This window comes from Colletotrichum siamense (assembly GCF_013390195.1).
Source record: "Colletotrichum siamense strain Cg363 chromosome Unknown KSG_Cg363_contig06, whole genome shotgun sequence".
NCBI lineage: Eukaryota > Fungi > Ascomycota > Sordariomycetes > Glomerellales > Glomerellaceae > Colletotrichum > Colletotrichum siamense.
The window spans coordinates 2,739,048-2,759,372 of NW_023501019.1; the positions used below are offsets into that span (position 1 = coordinate 2,739,048).

At 44.3% G+C, this 20,325-nt stretch overlaps 6 protein-coding genes across 6 annotated transcripts; 2 read left to right on the top strand and 4 right to left on the bottom strand.

Annotated features, from left to right (window-relative positions):
• Positions 1-4,726: 4,726 nt before the first annotated feature.
• On the bottom strand, positions 4,727-8,765 carry VAOA-3 (Vanillyl-alcohol oxidase; the record flags this gene model as incomplete). The annotated part of the gene is made up of 6 exons (XM_036641560.1): positions 4,727-4,731; positions 6,672-6,971; positions 7,023-7,527; positions 7,579-7,677; positions 7,734-8,201; positions 8,325-8,765. The coding sequence occupies 6 exons, from the start codon at positions 8,763-8,765 to the stop codon at positions 4,727-4,729; spliced, it is 1,818 nt and encodes a 605-aa protein (XP_036493455.1).
• Positions 8,766-10,844: 2,079 nt separating this feature from the next.
• CGCS363_v009712 (Pristinol synthase) lies at positions 10,845-12,156 on the top strand (the record flags this gene model as incomplete). Its single annotated transcript, XM_036641561.1, has 3 exons — positions 10,845-11,095; positions 11,155-12,000; positions 12,063-12,156. 3 exons carry the CDS (start codon positions 10,845-10,847, stop codon positions 12,154-12,156), a joined length of 1,191 nt encoding a protein of 396 aa, XP_036493458.1.
• Positions 12,157-12,911: 755 nt separating this feature from the next.
• CGCS363_v009713 (uncharacterized protein) lies at positions 12,912-13,610 on the bottom strand (the record flags this gene model as incomplete). Its single annotated transcript, XM_036641562.1, has 2 exons — positions 12,912-13,378; positions 13,433-13,610. 2 exons carry the CDS (start codon positions 13,608-13,610, stop codon positions 12,912-12,914), a joined length of 645 nt encoding a protein of 214 aa, XP_036493457.1.
• A 1,686-nt stretch (positions 13,611-15,296) lies between these two features.
• CGCS363_v009714 (uncharacterized protein) lies at positions 15,297-16,069 on the bottom strand (the record flags this gene model as incomplete). Its single annotated transcript, XM_036641563.1, has 4 exons — positions 15,297-15,762; positions 15,815-15,829; positions 15,911-15,984; positions 16,055-16,069. 4 exons carry the CDS (start codon positions 16,067-16,069, stop codon positions 15,297-15,299), a joined length of 570 nt encoding a protein of 189 aa, XP_036493019.1.
• A 1,032-nt stretch (positions 16,070-17,101) lies between these two features.
• Positions 17,102-18,115, top strand: MCR1 (NADH-cytochrome b5 reductase 2; the record flags this gene model as incomplete). The annotated part of the gene is made up of 3 exons (XM_036641564.1): positions 17,102-17,363; positions 17,419-17,496; positions 17,568-18,115. 3 exons carry the CDS (start codon positions 17,102-17,104, stop codon positions 18,113-18,115), a joined length of 888 nt encoding a protein of 295 aa, XP_036493018.1.
• A 648-nt stretch (positions 18,116-18,763) lies between these two features.
• Positions 18,764-20,047, bottom strand: CGCS363_v009716 (uncharacterized protein; the record flags this gene model as incomplete). The annotated part of the gene is made up of 3 exons (XM_036641565.1): positions 18,764-18,852; positions 18,903-19,061; positions 19,132-20,047. 3 exons carry the CDS (start codon positions 20,045-20,047, stop codon positions 18,764-18,766), a joined length of 1,164 nt encoding a protein of 387 aa, XP_036493021.1.
• Positions 20,048-20,325: the final 278 nt, after the last annotated feature.

Consider the following 20,325-nt stretch of genomic DNA (forward strand, 5'->3'; position numbering starts at 1 on the left):
ATAAAGTATTCCTATAGTTAATAAAAAAACTTATTACTATTAGTTATACTATAATATATAGTTAAGTATAAAATACTACTTAATATAAAGGCTAATAGGATTTATATATAAGAGTTTTAAAACTAATTAATCTCTATAGTTTAAAATATAGTAAGCTTTTTTAGTGTTTATTTAGTCCTCTATATCTTAGTATTCTTATTAATATTAGATTTATTAATAAATACTAGCTAGTTAAGGTGATATTATTATATATAATATAAATACTTATATTATAGTTTATTATTTTACTAAGTAGTAATAATCTTAGACTTCTTATTTATCTAGCTAGCTAAGTTTAACTATTAACTAATTATAAAATAACTAATTTAGATCTTAAAAGCTTTAAATAAGAAATCTTATATCTTTTTAAGAAATAGATTACTATAGTACTATAGTAGTTTAAGAAGCTCTATATAATACTATATTTCTATTTTTTATTAACTTTAGTAATACCTCTTATATCTCTATACTTTGCTAGTAATATTATATTATAATCTATATTATTAAATTATTTATTTAGTATAGCTAATAATATTTACTAGTTTATAGGTTTTTTAGTCTTTAAATAGCAGTATTATTATAATTATTAATAGCTGTAGATTTAATATTTTAAGCGCTATTATATTATTATTATTGCTTAGCGTCTTTCTTAATATATCTAATATAATAAACTATAGATATATATTAAGGCCTCTAGCTGTTCACTATGATTTTTACCTGCTTAGAGCGATAGACCTCCTAACTCTACGCCTCCTAATAATATATATAGCCTTTAGTTATATAATTATAATCTCTAACTATATCCCTCTCTTAACCTTAGCTGTACTTATATATATATATAACTTCACTATCTTTAACTTCACTTTAGTAATAATATGGTTTATGATTACTTAATTACTTAATTACTAATTACTGAACTGTTAACTTATCCTCTCTCTCGCATATCACCTATACTGCTATTAAACACCCTCCCTATCACTGCTTTGCTATCTATTATTAAGTTATCACTATTATTATAGTCTTCTTATTCAATTAAGCTAGCTAACGCTTTTGTAGCAGCTGTGCTATTATTAGTAACGCTCTCTCTATTTAGTATAAGGCGTACTTATTGATCTTTACTAAGTCTAAGCCTAAGCTGCCTCTACTTTAGTATTATAGAAGGCTTATATAAAGAAGGGCTACTCCTTAGGGTAGCTAGAAATATATATAGCTTCTATATAGAGGTATCTAAAGCTATTATTTATTGCTTTAATTATAGTATAAAGAGGGTCCCCTCTAGAAGTATTTATAAAAGCTTTAGTTATAGCTACTTTAATAATATACTACTAATTAGTAAAAAAGTGCTTATTAAATTTAAGGGTTTTATTTATCGTATAGATGTTATTCTATATAGTAATACCTTTAGCTATTCCTTTATAAAAAAGCATACTTTATAGGGGATTAGTATTCTTATATATCTCTTATAGTGTAGATATAGTGAAGGATTTATTATAAGTTAATAAAGAAGAGGAAGAGGAAGAGGGATAGGTATAAGGCCTTACGCTAGAGTTTTTATACTTCTAGCTATAAGAACCTCTTCTAATAACCTTTTTAGTTAAGGAGTTATCTCTCTTATAGTAGTATTACTAGGCTATAAGAGCCTTAATAACCTCTTTAGCCCTAATATAATTAGCCCTACTATATATAGCGCTACTAGCCTTACGCTATATAGCTAACGCTATTACTATTCTGCTAGTTTATTTAGCTAGAGCGCGCATTCAACTTTATATAAAGGTTTACTTACTAGTAAGAATATATAGGGTTTCTATACTATTTTCCTTAATTAGTAGAAGGTATAAGTTAAGATACCTATATAGTGTTTCTAGAATTATACCTACGTATAGGGTGAATTTTGCTATAGTCTTTTTATAGGGAGGCTATATTATAACTATAAACTTAATAGATATATATTAATTAGCAGTAAACTATAAGTAATAAAGTATAATCTATATAGTAGTAAACTCTTACTTAATATTATAAATAAGCTAAGCTATTAAGAGAGTTATTAATCTTATTAACTACTAAAGTATTTGCTCTAAAGAACTATATTAAACTTCTTAATATACTTATATATTATTTAGAGCTATATAAACTATATACTAAGTAAATATATAAAGTTATATAGTAGGTCTCTTCTTTTATTCTTTAGTAAATATTATTTTAATCTCTTATAATAAAAATAAACCTTTTATTAGTTAAATAGTATAAGGATAAGGTAACTAGCTAGGTTAGTAATACCTTAATAAGTAGATTAACTACTATAGAAGTATGAAATATATATTTTATATCTCTATTATATAGTTATATATTTAAATACTACTAGGACTATAGTAATTAATAGTAATTAAGGTGTTAGTAATAACTTTAATACGTTTTGCGTGTAATATAGAGAAATATGCATCATAGCGTAAAATTAGCTTTTTTTTATGTTTTTATATAAGCGGGGAAAAAAAAGGGGGGTGGATGCTGTTCACGCAACAGAGTGTATTACTAAGATACCTAGGGGTGTTAGTCAGCTATATTAAGCGTAAAACTCCCCCTACTTATGTAGGGGGCGAAAAAATAGGGTTTCTACGTAAAAAAGGGGGTTTCTAGCTAGTTATATAAAAGTTGTGTTTTTCTCATTTTACTACTAAAAAACATCTTTTTTAAAACTATACTATAACTTAAAACTACACTTTTTTTAATTATTTTATTTAATCCTAATTACTAAGATATCTTATTAGAGTAATACTAACTTAACGCCTATTAAATAAGCTATATAAACGTTATATATTATATAATATTAGGCTTTCTACTTTAGCTACTCTAATAAGCCTCTATCTATAGTACTATTAATCTAAGCTATTGCTAAGGATTATAAAATATCTTATATAGTAATTAAAAAGTATCTAAAAGCTTTCTAAGCTAGTTATAACTTCTCTATATTACCTAAAAAGGGTAACTAGCTAAAAGTAGTAATAAAAGCTAAAGATTTAGCCTTAATAGTATTTATAATATAGCTTAATACTACTAATTTCTTAGTAACTCTAATTATTATTAAAGAGATAGCTAATACCTTCTAAGCTAGCTAAAGTAAAAACCCTATTTTAAAGTACTTTATAAGATCTTAGAAGTCTAACTATTTAGAGTTCTAGAAAGGATTAAAGATTAAATTTATTAAGGTTTACTAGAAAAGTATTAAGTTTAATCTAGTATTAATCTAAGACTTCTTTAATTAATATAAAACTATAATTTAAAACTATAAACTTAAGCCTTCTAAAATATAAAATACTAATAAGTCTAGCTATTATATTAACTACTTTAGTAGTTATATATATATTATTTTACTCTAGGGATAATAGAAGTAGAGTAAACTATAAGAAGTTATTAATCTAGCTAATAGAGAGTTATATACTCTTATTAATATTAGTAATATTATTAGAGATATTATTTTAGCTTACTTTATCTTTAAAATATAGCTAATTACTACTTAAACTAATTATAATATTAATAAAAGTATCTATTTTATATAATCTCTTACTATTTTCTCTAATTAAGAGATTATAATAAATTATATTAAATATTTTAATATATACTTATTTAAGTAGTTAGTAAAGTTCTAATAGCTTAAGTATATAATAAAGTTATAGTTTAGTATTAATATATATAGAGGCTACTCTAATTAGCCTAAGATATATAGTATAATACTAAATACCTATACTAAATTATATAGAGATATTCTCTAAGAAGAATTTAATATAAAGCTATATTATTTACTCCTTTTTAATAGCTTCTCTAGTTATATTAGCTTAGATCTTATAGAATACTATATTAACTTTAATATTATTATTAGTTTTTTTCCTCTTTATACTATATATCTACTTTAACTTATAAATATAAAGGTCTTCTAGCTATTTAAAAAAGCCTACTAAATAGTACTATAAAAGTTTATATAAAATAGTAACCTCACTTTTACTTAGAAAAACTTTATTAATAAGCTTTAATAAATAATAAATACTATATTTACTCTAGCTAATATTATAATAAGGTTTAAAAAGTTAGATATCTAACTAATTAGAGATAATATAATCCTCTCTTAATTAGTTAAATATATATAGTTAGCTTAAATTAATATTCCTAGCTACTTACTTTACTACTTATTAGATAATAATAAGTTTAAAAGAGCTATACTATAAATAGATATAATTAAATAATATTATACTACTAAATAAAACTCTCTTACTTAAAAAGGATATAAAATAATTAAAGCTATAATTAGTAAGGGTAATCTATACTATAAGAGAGGCTAAGAGTATATTATTAACTATAATATATATAGAGATATAATAATATAAATAGTAAACCTAATAAGGTGTTAAATTAGCTTACTTATTTATTATTAATATATTATTTATAGAGATTAAAGAGTATTATAAGAAGTAAGTAATTAAAGCTTCTAAAAAAGAGCTTAAGTAGTAATATACTACTATAAAAAAAGAAACTTAATAATAAAAGAAAGTATTATAAGTAGAGTATAATACTAATAAATACTAACTAATTAATAAGTATATAAAGAAGTTAAACTTTATACTATAATTAAAATATACTAAGAGATTTAATAACTATATTATATTTAACTTAAAAGATTTATAATAATATAAAGCACTTAAGCTTAAGTAGTAGATTAATCTTAACTTTATACTACTACTAAAAGAGAGTTAAAATACTATTAAGTACTATATAAAACCTCTTAGCTACTTTAATATTAAAGATTTACTAGCTTTAAGAAGGTACTATATTAATAATAATAACTTAGAGGTCTTTAATAATATTAATAACCCTATTAAAAAAGATAGTAATAATACTACTTTAAGTATTAATTTAGTTAGTAACTTAAGTATTAATAATAATAGTATTAATACTAATAAGCCTAAGTTACTACTATTACTAGCGCTAGCTTTACTAGCTATATTAGCGCTATACTAAGCGCCTATCTTTGCTATATAAGAAGGCTTAGTATACTTCTATACTTATAGTATTACTAAAAGTAACCCTCTAATAACACCTCTATTAATATAAATAGTAAAGAAATAGAAATATATTATTAATAATATAGAAAATAATAATATAGTTATCTTCTATAGTATATTAATATTTATATAAAATATATAGATATTATATATATAGCTAAATAGCCCTACTTAAAAGTAATATAATAATACTACTTTTATTACTATATAATATAGTTAAGGCTGAAAATCGTATTATAAAAAGTTATTAATTTAGTAAGTTAACATTAAAAAATGCTACTTTTAGTAATCTAGGTAAAAACCCCCTTTTTTACGTGGAAACCCTGTTTTTTCGCCCCCTACGTGAGTAGGGGGGCTAGCGTTAGCCTGCGCCGCTTGGACCCCTGGGTAATCGGAGCACAGACGAAATCACCTTCCAACTTTGGCTTCCTGCGCTCTTGCATAATGCATTGCGTGCTGGGCATGCATGCTGTAATGAGAAGCTCAAGTCGCCGTAAACACCGCAGACGAGGTAGCAATTCTTACATTCATAATCCACACTTGCGTCAATCAATACTCCCGTTGATCGGTCTTCAGCAACAGGCTATCTGACGATCCGTGCCTGAAACGACTTCGCAACTCCCAGTGGACAACGAAATTTCTCCGCCGGTCTCCGTCTTGCACATCGATCCACTTCGCATAATGGAAGGTACCTAGTAACTTGTGATGGTTCATCGGCTTCCATGTATCTACATCCTCAATTAGGATATTGCGATCCAACCTTTTTGTGAGCAATTTCTTTTACCACGTGAAACTATTTTATTTTATTGTTCCCTTGTTCTTTCCAAGTTCTTGTCGTCTCTAGCATTTGATGATGTTGAGCTCAATTCTGGCCGATATGTTGTGCTGGATTTCCCGCAAGCGGCACGCTATGATTCGTTGACGTAATCCATCATCTCCACCAAAAAGTTCTCCCTCACCATTCCAACCTCCAGCATATTCAGCTCTCTCATCAACAACCTCATCCAACACGAAGGTATGTGGCCTGCTGAAACTTCATTGACTTGATCAGAATAATTGACAATGTGTAGATGGAGCAATTTGCACTCCAGTCGGCGCATTCCGGCGCTATCAAGCATCTCCATCTCATTCAATTCTCCCCGAACACTGCCGGGCTCGCGAGGGAGATCCGGCTGGCCGTAACTGTCGTCGTCATCGGCTGGGTTACCGTAACCGGTATCAGGGCATTCTTTGAACGTGCAAGACGTTGAACTAGACTCATGTGCACTCAATGTCGGCAGAGATGTATGCAATCTAGGTTCCGTAGAGTCGGTGTGGCTGACTGTCGTCTTTGTCAAACTATTCTTTCCATGCCACGATGAATCGGCGGATGGAATAGTCACCAAGATCACGTCTCGCGTATAGCTCTATACCACAAATACAAGCAGACTTTGGTAGCAGCTGCAAGCGCTGAGCACATCAAACTTCAAAGTAGACCAAACAATTTCAATTACAGAAAAACACATCAATTGGAGAACTCATATGGCAGTCTTGTCAATGCAACTGCTTTACGCTTAAACAGATGCTGAAACTTCTTCTAACCGATGTACTTCTTGCCCATCATCCACTCGTCCTTGTTGTAGGACTTGGGCCAAACACCACCTCTTCCAGGGGCTAGGATGCCGTTGGGGTCGAGGTTATCATGGATCTCCTCGTGCATCTTCCACAGCGCACCTTTGTTGAAGTCGTATGTATCGGCAACTTGGTCCATGAGTCCGACGTGAGTTCGGAACACGCTCCAGCCGTTCTCCTTCCACTCCTTCAACAAAGTACGAGCCAGCCACTGGGCGCGACCTCGCATATCCTTGTCCTTGCGATCGTAAGGAATGATGCAGACGTTATCTGAATTCTGTCAGCAGCCATTGCAGAACCATTATATCAGGGAAGACTTACGCATAGTACGGAAGTAAGCCACGTAATGGCTGATGTAGTCGATACCAGCCTTGGCGAACAACTCCTTGGCCCGCGAGTATTGGTCCCAGACGGCGCTGCCCTCCAACCTAGAGATAGCGGCCACCATGATGACGGAACAGTTTGGTAGCCACTGCTTCATCCAGGCAAACTCACCCATGGATGAGATGCCCTGCAGATATGTGGCACGAACACGGACAAGGTTCTGCTCGTCGGGGTTCTCATCAAGGGTAGCCCACTTGCTACCGGGGACCTTGGTCATCTCACGCTTAATGTCCTCAATGAGTGCCTCGCGGACCTTGTCAGAGCCAAAGACCGCACCGATGTAGCGCCAGCGACCAGTGTTGAGCTTCTTAGCCATCTTCTCAAAGTCCTCCTCCGGGATGACCTCCTTGTGAGAAGCATTGGTGTAGCTGGAACGGGGGCCGTAGTGTGCAGCTTCAAGAGTAAGATTGCGCAGACTGACCGAGCTCTGCAAGGTGCCGTTCTGGTACGTTGTTAGATGAGATCAGTTCTCGCAAACGCAAGAAAACTTTACCAAGTCGAGGGGCTGAATACAATCAACCAGTGCCTTGAGATCTGATTCCTTCTCGAAGGTGATGGAGAAGGGGGTCATGCCTTGGGGCGCCGGCATCAACTGCGTGGTGTTAGCACCATTGAGAGCTCACGAGTTCGCGGGCTCGGGAGGCTTACCCAGAAGCCCATCTTCGTAACAATACCACTGTTACCCTGCGAGAATATACCATCGTTCATCGGACCCCAGCCGTACGGGAATAGTGCGAAACACTCATTGAGCGCCTGATCGGCTGGGTGAACACCTTCGGCGGCCTGCTTGCGACCCTCGGGGCTCTGAACAGCACCCATGCCCATTCTGACGACTTCACCATTAGGCAAAACGACTTCCATACCGCTGTGCTTTCCCCAGCGATCACCGTACAAAGAGGCTCCTCCGCCGCGGTCTAGTGCATTACCAATCATGGAGCCCCATCCAAGTCCAGATGAGTCGACACGGATCCTGTCGATGAGGTTGTGCTCCTTGAGGTAATCACTCATCTGCATGAAAGTTACGCCGGGCTCGACGATGCACACGCATGCGGTGGTGTCGACGTGAAGGATGCGGTTCATGTGCGTGCTCAAAACCATGACAAGTGAGCCAGGGACCTATGAGACGAGGTTAACTTGAGATTCATGATGGCGTGCCACACAACACAGATCGTGTCAAAGAGCTAGCGAAGGGAACACGGCAAACCGCTATCCAAACTCAGAATAATCGGAGTAACATACTCTTGGTGCAGATCCTCCGTAAGCAAGGTTCCTGCCAGTGCTGATGGGCCAAAGTGGCATCTTGTGCTCGTTGGCTGCTGCGAGAATCGCTTGAATGTCTTGGACCGTTCTAGGATGGCAAAGTGCAGATCCAACCAGCTCTTGCTCATCATCAAATGAGCGGTAGTAGTCATGTGTCCGGCAGTTGCGGCCAAAGTCGTCATCTTCGTAGCCGTCCAGATCCATCTCTGGTGTGATTACTTGAAAATTGTCCTCGCCGACCACATCAATGACCTTCTTAGCGAACTTATCAAATGACGCCTGCGTCATGTTCGGGGGAAGGAACTTTGGCGTGTCCACATCTTGGCTAGACCCGTTTGCACCGCCATTGGCAGCGCCCTTCTTAGAGCCCATCCAGAAGTGACCTTGGGTAAGGTTAGGAGGCACTTGAGCGGTTGTCATGATTGCGTTCTCAATGAATCTTGCGGTCGTGTGAAGAAGGAAATGACGTTGGCAACAGTAGCTATTAGAATGAGCAGTAGGTTTGATGTGACAGCACCTACTCCTACAATGCTCTGAAGCCATGTGTATATATATGGTCACTTAGTTCGAGAATTAACGGCTTCTTCGGACAAACGACATGTCAATATGAACTTTTGCCAGGCTAGGCATGTCTTGCTGTCGTTACTTCCTCCGAAGCAAAATGTACCAGACTCCGTTCCGAAATGCCAATCGGGGCGGGTGGAGTTTCCGCACACTGTTTGTTCTACGGACATCAACAAACAATAGCAGTAATACCGTAGTTGGAGTTGTGTGGTTGCCATATGCAAGTCATCAGGCTAGTCGTTGGGGTGTTGTGTTGCAAGGTGCGAGAGTCTAAGTTGGCATGTACTAATGCGACAATGTATCGGAGTTCCCCCAACTTTCAAGTCATCTAGTGCACCCCTCATGTTCTTGGCATGTTCTTGGAATACCTGAAGGCTATAATTTGTGTTACCGTTTATCTCGTCTCTTGTCATTTCAATTCGCTTCTTCAGCTCGCGTAAGGGTGATGGTGTACATCAAAGTCTACACCCTCCTGCGCAGTGTCCGCTTCTGGGAAATTTACTTCTCATTGAAACTGCAAGAGCGAGGATGGGGAACCTTTCAACTTAAACCTTGTAGCTTTGGCCCCTGAGCCGCCATACATACAACACAAAGACATCCGAAGTTTCCGAGGGCGTTTTGACCATAGAGCGAACCATCCGGCATTAGCCCGCTGCTACTATTTTGATTGGCTTCGCCAACCGCACGGCAGTAACCGCGCAGCCGTCTAGTGTTTGGAAAACCGATCACCTGGGACACCCATCCCTATGAGCTGGTCTCCCGTCGGCTGCCCACGGAAGGCCGCGGATGAACTTGCCCGCACAAGATGAGGTGGCCAGGCCAATTACACCTGGTAGCATCAGTTGTATTCCTTCTAGCAGTCTCAAATCAAGTCGCGTCTGATATGGGTCTTTCGCGAGGGAGCTAATCAGATTTGGCCGGCGATATTTCAAGGCGTGTGTCATCAAACGAAGATACGCTGGCCTGGTTCATTTCCAAATAGCCTTCGCATGGAGTTGATTCTTAACGCCGCTTGGCTGGCAACTTTGCCCAACGTCGCGAATACCTTTGCCATCATCTTACTAACTTTAGAGGTGCTTGAAACGAGCTAAAGGAGGGTTGGCATCGGCTAGATACGTCAGACCTACGCCTTGGCATTCACATTGAACGACTTGGTCACCCAAATAGGCTTCAAACCTTCAATCTTAATATCGTGAAGATGGTGAGTATCCAAGTGGTGGCGCCGTCGAAGTGGTGTGCATGGAGATGGTGTGCTTTAACAACATGTGTACTTGGGGCGGTGGGAAAGATTGTATTGAGTTCTCTAGTTCAGTCTGGCCGATGGGCTGGATCTGCAACCTCCACGCTTTCTCTCAGCCCACCACGGCCCCGCTGCCACGCCGATCAATTGAAGCCTCACGCGCCGCCCTTCGGACTCCGCGTACATGTCACATTGAAGATTTTCTGATTTTAGCTCGTAGAGTTCCATCTTGCTTCACATGTACCCTTCCCCGAGGCAGCCCGTCCAAGCATTCGGGATTCAGTGACAGATGTTTTCTAGGTTTCCCGACGGCAAGCCGCCGGTCTAGCGGTCCTAGACCCAAGGCCGTCCCTGAATGAGGCAGGTGAAGCGTTTTTCGTATTGGTCGGCACACACTAGTCAGATCAGGATTGGATATATTCGCCGAAGGAGACGAACTGGTGCAAATCGTCGAAGGCAAATATAGGCGAATGGAAACGTGTAAGTCCGTCCTCGCGCTGTCGCGATTCGCTCGTATAGTTACTGTGTAAGGCGAAGCCAAGAATACCCGCCGTATATAGAGTGACTTGCTCCCACATGCTCTTTGAGAAAGTTTGCTGTACGCAGTATACTTATTTGACAGCTGTTATCCATCATCACCAACAGCAACTCATCATCACTTCAGTCTCATCTTTACACCCGTCTACCACATCATCATGTCATCTTCAGTCGCACCCGCGCCGGTTTCTCTCCACCCTGCTCTATCTCGACACTCTGAGAGGAGTAACTCTGGGAGGAATTCCCCTGCGCAGAAGAGCCAAGGTCGGACTCGCGAGCAGATCTTGTGGCAACTTCATGGGCAGAATGTCCGCATCCCAGACCTCGGGAAAATGATGGCAGACTGGCCCAAGGACCAGAGCATGCACTTAGAAGCCGTCAACTCCAAGATCCTTCAGATTATCGAAACGTAAGCACTCAATTTCATCATGAGAAACATGACGAACCCAACTAACACGCTTAACTTAGACATGCTGTCAACGACACTGTTCGCATGCGCCTGACCAAGGCCATGCTCTCATCTCAGTTGGCCGGCTGGTACCCGTACGCCTCATGCGACCGCATCGAGGCTCTCACGTCTTTCCAGGCCTGGATGTTTATCATCGACGACATGCTCGACCAGTACTCGCTCGTGCACAAATTTGACTTCGCGTCCCTGCACGTCATGTTGGCGGACTGCCGCGATTTTGTTGAGCGTAGCCTCAATGTTGCCAACACCACGGAAACCGCCCCTTTGCAATACAAGGACCACGACGCTGTTGTCTCGTTCGACGAATACGCACAAGCCGTCTGCAAGTCCTACAGCGACAACCGCCCGTACCGTGCGCGCATTGCCAAGGAGGCGATCGCGACTCTGGACGGTTACCGACAGGAGGCTCTCAACCGCTACGCGGGCCGCATTCCCACCCTTGAAGAATATCTCGGCTACCGCGAAGCGTCTTCCTGCATCATGCAGGTTGCGGTGAATCTCGAGTTCGCCAACGGCATCAGCCTACCAGAAGAGGTCATGGAGTCTGAGGAGATGCGCGAGCTCTACCGTGCGGCCGTCGCCGTCGTCTGGGTTGTCAATGACATCGTGAGCTTGCGGAAGGAAATCAAGGAGGGCTTTGTAGAGAATCTTGTCGTGCTACTGTCGCATGGCAATGCCCAGAAGGGCATTGATGGGGCTGTTGCTAGACTGGAACGCGAGGTTGCTGCGGTTAACGAGGCATCTGAAGCTGCCCTCAGGCGATTCGCTGACACGCCGCACAAGTATCACGTCTCCCTACTTGCCAGGAACTGCAAGAACATGTGTATGGCTAACTGGCTTTGGAGGTAAGTTTGGACATTAAAGCTCGCTCAGAGACAGGCATCGCTAATTCTTTTCACTTCTACAGCATGAGAACACCACGATACTGCCTGTGGGACGTCAAGCCGGACGCCGATGGGGGTTACAACTGGACCGTTGACGCTGAGCCCGAGGAGTCCTAAGCTTGCTGTTGACTCGATGCTGGACATTGGTATTAGCGGCACATATGGGATATGGTGTCAAGCTCATTCTTCATTAGACTCTCATGCCATCGATAGTAAAAGCACAAGAGACGTTGGAAGCATTATTCATCTCACCTGTTCAACTGCCGTATTTGGCGTACTTGGTTTCACTACGGGGTAAGCCCTTGCTACGCGACGCCGCGTTACCAAGAATGGGCCTTCAACAGATTTTGAATGGTCAGTGAAATGTGGCGCCGCCTACTTGGGTCTACTATCGGTTTTTGAAGCCGTTCAAGTATCAGCCTGGGATTATCTTGTGATGATCCTGCCAAATGTGATGACAGGTCGGGAGTGGCCTGGCGTCTTGCGGTTTGGATCTGCCTGTTCAATGGCCCTTCATCTTGTATTATGGCATCGTGATTACTATACTTGAATAAGTAGACGCATCTTTCTCCTCGAGTCAGTTGTCGCGTCATTGGGCGGGTTCAAGGTTGATAATTGATATCTTGACATCACATCTGGGCAGGCTTGACTCCATTCCCTTCCACTCCTTTTAGCAGCTTGATTGTCCAGGATACAACTACCGGGCTTCTCTCTCATGTGTTTCATCGTTTTCCCGTTCAGAAAATTGATGGACAGTACAATTCTGAGGAAATTCATACGCAATGAAAATATCTTTCTTAGAAAATGCGAATGCCATTGAATAGACTCAGCTATACCTCATCCCCAACACAACATCCGCTGTTGATGCTACTTTATCTACCAGGGTTCGTAACAGAGAATCCCTTAATGGGGAAATTGAAGTTGATGTGGTGCCTCTCAATATTGCCGACGCCGTCAGGAGTGTAGATGGACTTATCCGCCTCCTTGCTCGACTCATAGTCTCTCCAACCAACGAATCCAATCCACACGGTTCCGTGATCGGGAGTGTCTGTCGCACCAATACCAGAGTGAGCAGCATGGCACCCAGGCAGAGTCTCTGCCTTCTTGAGAGTCTCCGCCATCGCCTCACGGTTACCAGTGCATTTGCGGATGGTGATGACCTCGCAGATGGGGCTGTTGATCAGCTGTGGGGGCGGGGGCACAAATGTGCGCACGTCCAGGTCGAAGCGAGGACACTTTGTGGGCATGGGCCCGGCAATGACGGGCTTCAGCGCCTCGATGGCCTTCTGGTGGTGTTCAGACTTGCCGAAAGCGGCGCGGTTCTCGAGAGGAGCCCAGGCTGTGAAATCAGTAAGTCGGCGGAAACCACATCTGGATAACCGAGTTCACGAACTTGCGAGAATTTCCAGCTTGCTTGGGTCTTCCTTCCAGGGTCCCCAGCGATAGCGGAAGTAGCCATCGGAGTCCTTCACCGACAACAGGAACTTCTTGTACTCCTCCTTCCAGTCCGGAACATCACCCGTGACGTCGAGAATGATACGCGTGGGGCCGAGACTTGGTGGACCAGACATGATGAGCGACAATGATATTGGTTCAAAGTGGTTTAGTCAAGCGTTGTGTCAATGATCTTTTTCTTGAAAGCGAGTCAGCAAGCCAAAGGAGAGAGCCGTAAGGGTCTTGAAGTTCTTTATAAGTATGAATGGTGTTCGAGAGTCCGAGATGATCCCATATCTTCGGCGTCAGATCATCAACGCAATGTTGACAATGCGTATGGCGAAATGCTTCTCCTTCTGGAAAGCGAACAAGAGCTTAACTTGCCTGGTTTCACGCATGGTCGACCCATGTTCAAGCTGACCGCAACACATGCCCTTTTGGCTGGTCCGTTCTGGACGTCCGGATGGCAGTTGAGATGATGGAGGGGCGCACGTCCGCTTGTCAGATTGGAGAAGGGCCGGGGGTAGCCTGAACCGAAAGTCTGTTTGGGTTTTGGAGAACGAGACACGGGTGATGAAGACCGGATACGTACAGAAAATGACGTTCACAACACCCTCTTGCGTTATGCCTTTAAGAAGCCAACCCCTCAGGAAACACACAGACTGGCGCGGCTTCAGTGGAGTTTCTAAACGCGAAGCCCTACGAAGAGGACGTGTTTACCCTGCGAGGATGAGACGGTTGATCCCGAGCGGGAAGCCTGTTCTGGAAGAAAGCTTGGTATTGGAAATACGCAGGTTGGTATTGGTTGTGCCCTGGTATTCATGCCGCCATTTCCATCCGTCTGTGCTGCAACCCCCCCACCCCCATCCGAGCATTTATACGCAAGCCGTGCGAGCTTTGGCAATGGGTGGGAGGGACTGATTGCGCGACCTAGGTAATCCATGTATATGATAATGTTCACGGAGTTCCGTGAAATCAGAGACAGATGTCATTCCAGATCACCATCTCGCGCATCATCGACTGCAGGTACAGCAGGGTCGCTGCTTGGTGATGGACGGGCGACTAGGGCTCGGATAGGTCTTGCAGTGGCCATACGAAAACGGGAGGCTGGCACGAGCGTTGCACGACGTCTGGCAGAGATAGGGATCCGGGGGACAGACTGCTAGCAGCATTGCAAGCATGGTCAGGATGTCAAATACAAACTGATCTGTGCGGCATGTCAATACATTCGACGACCGCCATGAGCCTGTCTATGCGCACTTCTGGAAGACGAGCCTACTAGCTGTGCTTTCCAGAGCATATTTACTTCCTTCAAGCCACTTTGAAAGACAGTACCTGCAGTAGATCGAAAGACTTCAAGTGAAAGGACTTTGAGCATGCCAAGAAGCATGGCTGCGAACCCCCCTATTCCTCCGTGGAGGGGGCGGTGCGAAAGCTTGAATAGTAAACATTCCAACCAACCCGGTCAAGGTTTATCGTCACAAGTTGCCAAACCCCCCACCTCTTTCCGAAGTTGGGGTACCGAAATGCCATGCGCGAAGAGAGTTCAGCGAGACTAGAGCTCAGCTCACAGGTTTGGACCCGCTGACTGAACGGGCGGAAGGGCTTTGGGGGAACCGATCGCAGGCAACAAGCTTTGGGGCGGAGGTATCTGAAGCTGTTTGAGCTGGAGCTGTGCCTTGGGAAGCTGGCAAGCTGTTTCAAGCTGTGAGCTGAGCTCCGGCTCGGTGATATCTTGCGTCAAGGCCGAGATCATTATCCCGATGTTAGTTGATAGTTGATCAATTCGATTGTGGCATGCAATCGGGCTATCGTCGAACTGACTATGATCCCTCTCCATCATCTTGATCTTCCCGCTCGCTCGAACTCATCCTCTCAAGAATTCGCTGTCTTGAGTACGCCTCCACAAGCTCCGTCTCCCTCCGATTGCGAATCTCGTCCAGCGCGGGCTGGGCCGTCAGCCAGGCGGCGATGAGCATGCTCTTCATCTGCCAGTTTGAGCCGAACCGGCGGGCGGTGTACCATTCGACCCCAAGCCTGCCGAGCTCCGGTTTCCAGGGGAAATTGGATACGAGGTGAAGGCGCAGGATCGACGGGTACTTATCCAGCTGGAGCAGCGCTTCCTGCGAAGCGGCGACGTACCACCTTGTGCTGCCGAGGACGAAGCCGAGGGAGGAGCCGATGATAAAAGGCAGCCCGGCGGTGCCCCAGATACTGGCGCCGACGAAAGACGCAGCGAGGCCGACGACGGCGGCAGTTGCTGTGCCTGCTAGCATGCTGCGTAGCATGCTTTTGAGGATGGTCAATTATAGATTGCGATCATCGAGGGGGAGGCTCTCACAAGAGACCTGGGCCACTACCAACAGTTAGAGATCACAGAAACAGTAAAGTAAGAGAAGCGTGGACTAGGTGCGGCCCGAAGCGGGGGTTGACAAACTTGACATTGCCCCAGCCGCCCAATATCCTCAATAGATTAAAATGCGGCTGAGCATTCTGGCTGTACTCCGTCATCTAGCACCATATTGGTTCAGCTTTCCTATGCCTGGAGGCTTAAGGCTGCGGGTATCTGATGCGATCTTACAGCGTATTCCTGCATGGCGATAGATGCACCGAACACCGACGTGCTGGCTGTCCAACGTCGATGAAGGAAAGGTGACTAAAACCGTGGTTCTGGTTGGTCAACGAGAGTGAGTTGTCGTCCGATTGATACAGATGTCCGGTGATGTTGGTTACGCCGCTCCACCACCACCCCAATAAACTCAAACATCTGTCCGGCAATGTCTTGGCGAATCATATGCGGCGGAGGCGCGTGCCGGTGGAATGCTGCCGGGAACAACGCGCATCATTGCCTCAGGCTACAGAACTCCAGAAGGAATTCGCCAGGCAGCAGCTTTTCTCCAGTTCCCTCTCGTTAAGGAAATGATACTACGCTCGTAAGCGGAGATGCCTTTGCTGTGCCGCAGACCAGCTTCGGCATGAACGCGCTCATGTCAACACGGCCTCACACCTCTCGCGGGATCAGCGGGCGGTCCGCCGGCACGTTCCCCGGCGGGGTGGGATAAGAGCGCACACATCACTCATCTCGCTGTTTCGTTTCAAGAGTTCCAAAGAGTCCATCCGGTCTTTTGCGTTGGCAGTGGGAAATTGAGCACAGTGTGCTGCTGTCAATTGATGCATGCAGATGCAGGCTGCAGGTTGGAACGCGGTGCAGGTGCTGAATGATATACGCCCCATATGGACAGCGAAAACGTCCGTTTAATATAAATGTCCTCGCTTTCGGCCTTTTGCAGCGATCAATATTCATAACCTGGACTTTCAGCCCCTCATTAACCCGCAGAAACGTCGCCAATCGGAGCCTACAAGCACCGATCGGATCCGGACATTTTGGGGATGACCGAGCTGCCCGGCTTACAGGGCCCCACAATCACCTCAGAATCCACACTGTCTCGGTCCCGGGCGTGCCCGACTCAGCTCAGCAGGCTGAGCAGTGACGTCGGTTTAAATGATTGGCAGTCGTCTTTTAAAAGATTCCTCTTGTTGGAAACATCTATCAGACATCGTGTTTGCAAGCAACGAACGACACACAGATTTCGGCATTAGATTCTCGGATTCATACTGCAGGCAAGTCATGGCATCAGTAACGGTACGGCGGTTCCGCCCCGCGACAATTGCGGCCACTGTCGCGGCAGGGGGCATTGGTCTGGGCATCTTCTCCAAGATGATGATCGGGAACGCAGCCGCGGAATCAGGGGCGCCGCCAAAGGTGTTTGGAGCCGGTCCAGCTTTTGTGTCGCTGCCGTTGGAGAGCTCTGAGCAGGTGAATCACAACACGAAGAAGCTGCGGTTCAAGCTGCCGCAGAGGGATGCTGTAAGCGGGCTGTCATTAACATGTGAGTGTCAATTGCATCAAGGATGAATGAAATCTTGCGACTAATCAGACATCAGCTGCCGTCTTGACAATGTCATGGCCAGAAGGAAGATGGTTCCCCGTCGCGAGACCATACACGCCCGTCCAACCACTAGGTAAGACCAAAGCGCCTCATCATCCGACCAAACAAGACTGTTTCTTGCTCACTCACCACCTCACTTCGCAGACGACGCCGGCTACCTCGAGCTCATGGTGAAGAAGTACCCCGACGGCAAGCAGAGCACGCACCTACATTCCCTCGCGCCGGGCCAGAAGCTGCTCTTCGCGGCCGCGCTCAAGGGCCACCAGTGGAAGCCCAACAGCTACCCGCACGTCACGCTCATCGCCGGCGGCGCGGGCATCACGCCCATCTACCAGCTCGCGCAGGGCATCCTGCGCAACCCGCAGGACAAGACGGCCATCACGCTCGTCTTCGGCGTCAACTCGGACCAGGACGTGCTCCTGAAGAAGGAGTTTGAGGAGTTTGAGAGGGAGTTTCCCGGGCGCTTCAGGGCGGTGTATACGGTCAGCAACCCCGTGGCCGGATCGCCGTACCGCAAGGGCTATGTGACGAAGCAGCTGCTGGAGGAGGTCGCGCCGGTGCCGAAGACGGCGGAGACCAAGGTGTTTGTGTGCGGGCCGCCGGCGATGGAGGCGGCGCTGGTTGGGAAGAGGACTACGCCTGGGATTTTGCAGGAGCTTGGGTATCGCAAGGACCAGATTCATCAGTTCTAGGGACCCTGGCAGGAAATTTCTTTTGTTCGTTGTACGCGAAGAACAAATACCGGCTGGATGGCGTTTTCGATCGCAGACGGCTATGCACAAAATAGACCACTTACACCAACGAATCGATGGCACTCTGCTGCGATTTTTCAGCGCTCGCTTCAGTGCACAATGCGGCAACTTCAGCGCCCTGGGCACTGGAAGCACCTCCAGCGCAGAGGTGTGCGCCACCATGGACGCCGGAACTGCCCCCGGTCATCAACACAGTAGACCCGCCTTGCTAGCTCAATCGGTAGAGCGTGAGACTCTTAATCTCAAGGTTGCGGGTTCGACCCCCGCGTGAGGCTCAAATCCTCACCGCGATTGACACAGAACAATCATACGGGTTTATCTTTTTGCTTTTCATTTTTGTACCTCTCCTTCGTGGGTTATACACGTCGCGTCACACCAAAGGTTGTTAGCATATATCGTTAAGTAAGAATCTTTCGTAATAAATGTCACCTTTAGGTTAAATGTTATAATTATATTCTATGATATATAACTTAACTTATAACATCACGTTCTTTCCCCGTGATGTTTTCGTTCCAGATACTCTAAAGCGTATATAATAGTTGCGGTTAATGTGAATAGTGTACTGATACGGGTGCAGGATATCACACATCACACATCCCATATTTCATCCTCATCAATATCAATGTAGTTGATCAGCGGTACAAACTTCGCCGGTGTTGCAGGTGACTGAGAAGAAACTGCGAGCATTTAGTCATCGAATGGTAGGGACTTGTGACGGAAGACTCACGAGAGAGTTTCATTGTTGAAGCAATGACAGAGTCCAGGGCTCTTGTGCACTGGTCGCTGTGGATATCCTGAATGATCTTCTCAAACTGGTAGACCTCGGGGAGTTTCTCGTGCGAGAAGGACTTGAGAGCTCCCAGGTCATGTCGCAGCATCTCTTTGCCTGTGCTGGTGTCAGCCGGGTCCATCTCACTCCCTGATGCATCTACCTATTTCCCACGATGACAACTTACCTGAGAAATTAGCCTTGAAAGCGTCAATGATCACCGAGTCGTTACGACGCCGCCTGCGGAATGATAGTAGGGCAGCCGTCATCGGCAACGCCCACTCGTCCCCGAAGCAACCGATCGCAAGACTCAATGCCGTGCGAACATCGAGCCGGGTTGCAGAGGTTGTGACCGCGAAGCAATCTGTCCGCAGCTTGCAGACTCTCTTGGCCAGCTCTGGCTTCTCGTTCGGCTCCTGCATCTCAGGACACAGCTTGAATAGGCCATGGCTTATGATGTCTTGCAGGCTGGCGGAGGTCGAGTGGCCTTCTATGGACAGGGACCCTTGACACAGGTACTCTCCGAAGTTGTACGAGGTATTCCGGCGGAGATGTCGTATTTTGGAGAGATTGTACTCTCTTTGTGAATCCTTGCCTGTGTAGACATTCAAGATAGCGGTATCCGGGATGAAAGCGCCTCGCGGAAGGCCAGAGGTATCCAGCACGAATACTTGGATATCTGAGAGGTTATCGGGGTTGGGCTTAATGTTGCGGTAGAGAGCGTATTGGAGTGCGAAGAGGAGCGAGCTGGACCAGGACATGAGGTTGTCGCTGTCGCGGGGCCAGTTACGGAGGTGGCAGTTGAGCATCTCTGCAGCTTCTCGGACTGGCATTGAGAATATGTCGGTAGTAGCACCGGTCTTACCCAGTGTTGCCGCTTTGGAGAGGACATGCTCGGCCGTGGTTTCGCCAGCGGTGCTCGGAGCATGGACTCGGAAGAGATATCGAGGGATGTCCTCGAGAGCTTGGGAAATCTCCGGGTGGTCATGTCGTGAAGGTGAGAATGGCAGACAGTTATGGCTTGCAGTTGCTTGGGTTGCAGTTGAAGAAGTCTCGCTTGCCGTTGTAGAGGTTGGCCCCTCAAGATCAGGAGAGGAAGCCATGTGGCGTACTTAGGCCCAGAGCTTTTGTGGAAAGCAGATGCTTGATTGAGCTGGAAGAGATGAAATGAGCTTGCGATAGACTGCAAGCTAGGCGTACGAAGTACGTGGGTATTTAGAATAGATTGATGCTAGTGGTATTGGAGATACGAGATGAATAGACCACACTAATTGCCAACGCACAATGGAGTAAGATGTAGAGGATGTATACTGCATATGAAGGAAACGAGTGTCCTCACTAATTATAAGAGGAAGAGTGACGAGAAAGCAGGCTGCGATCG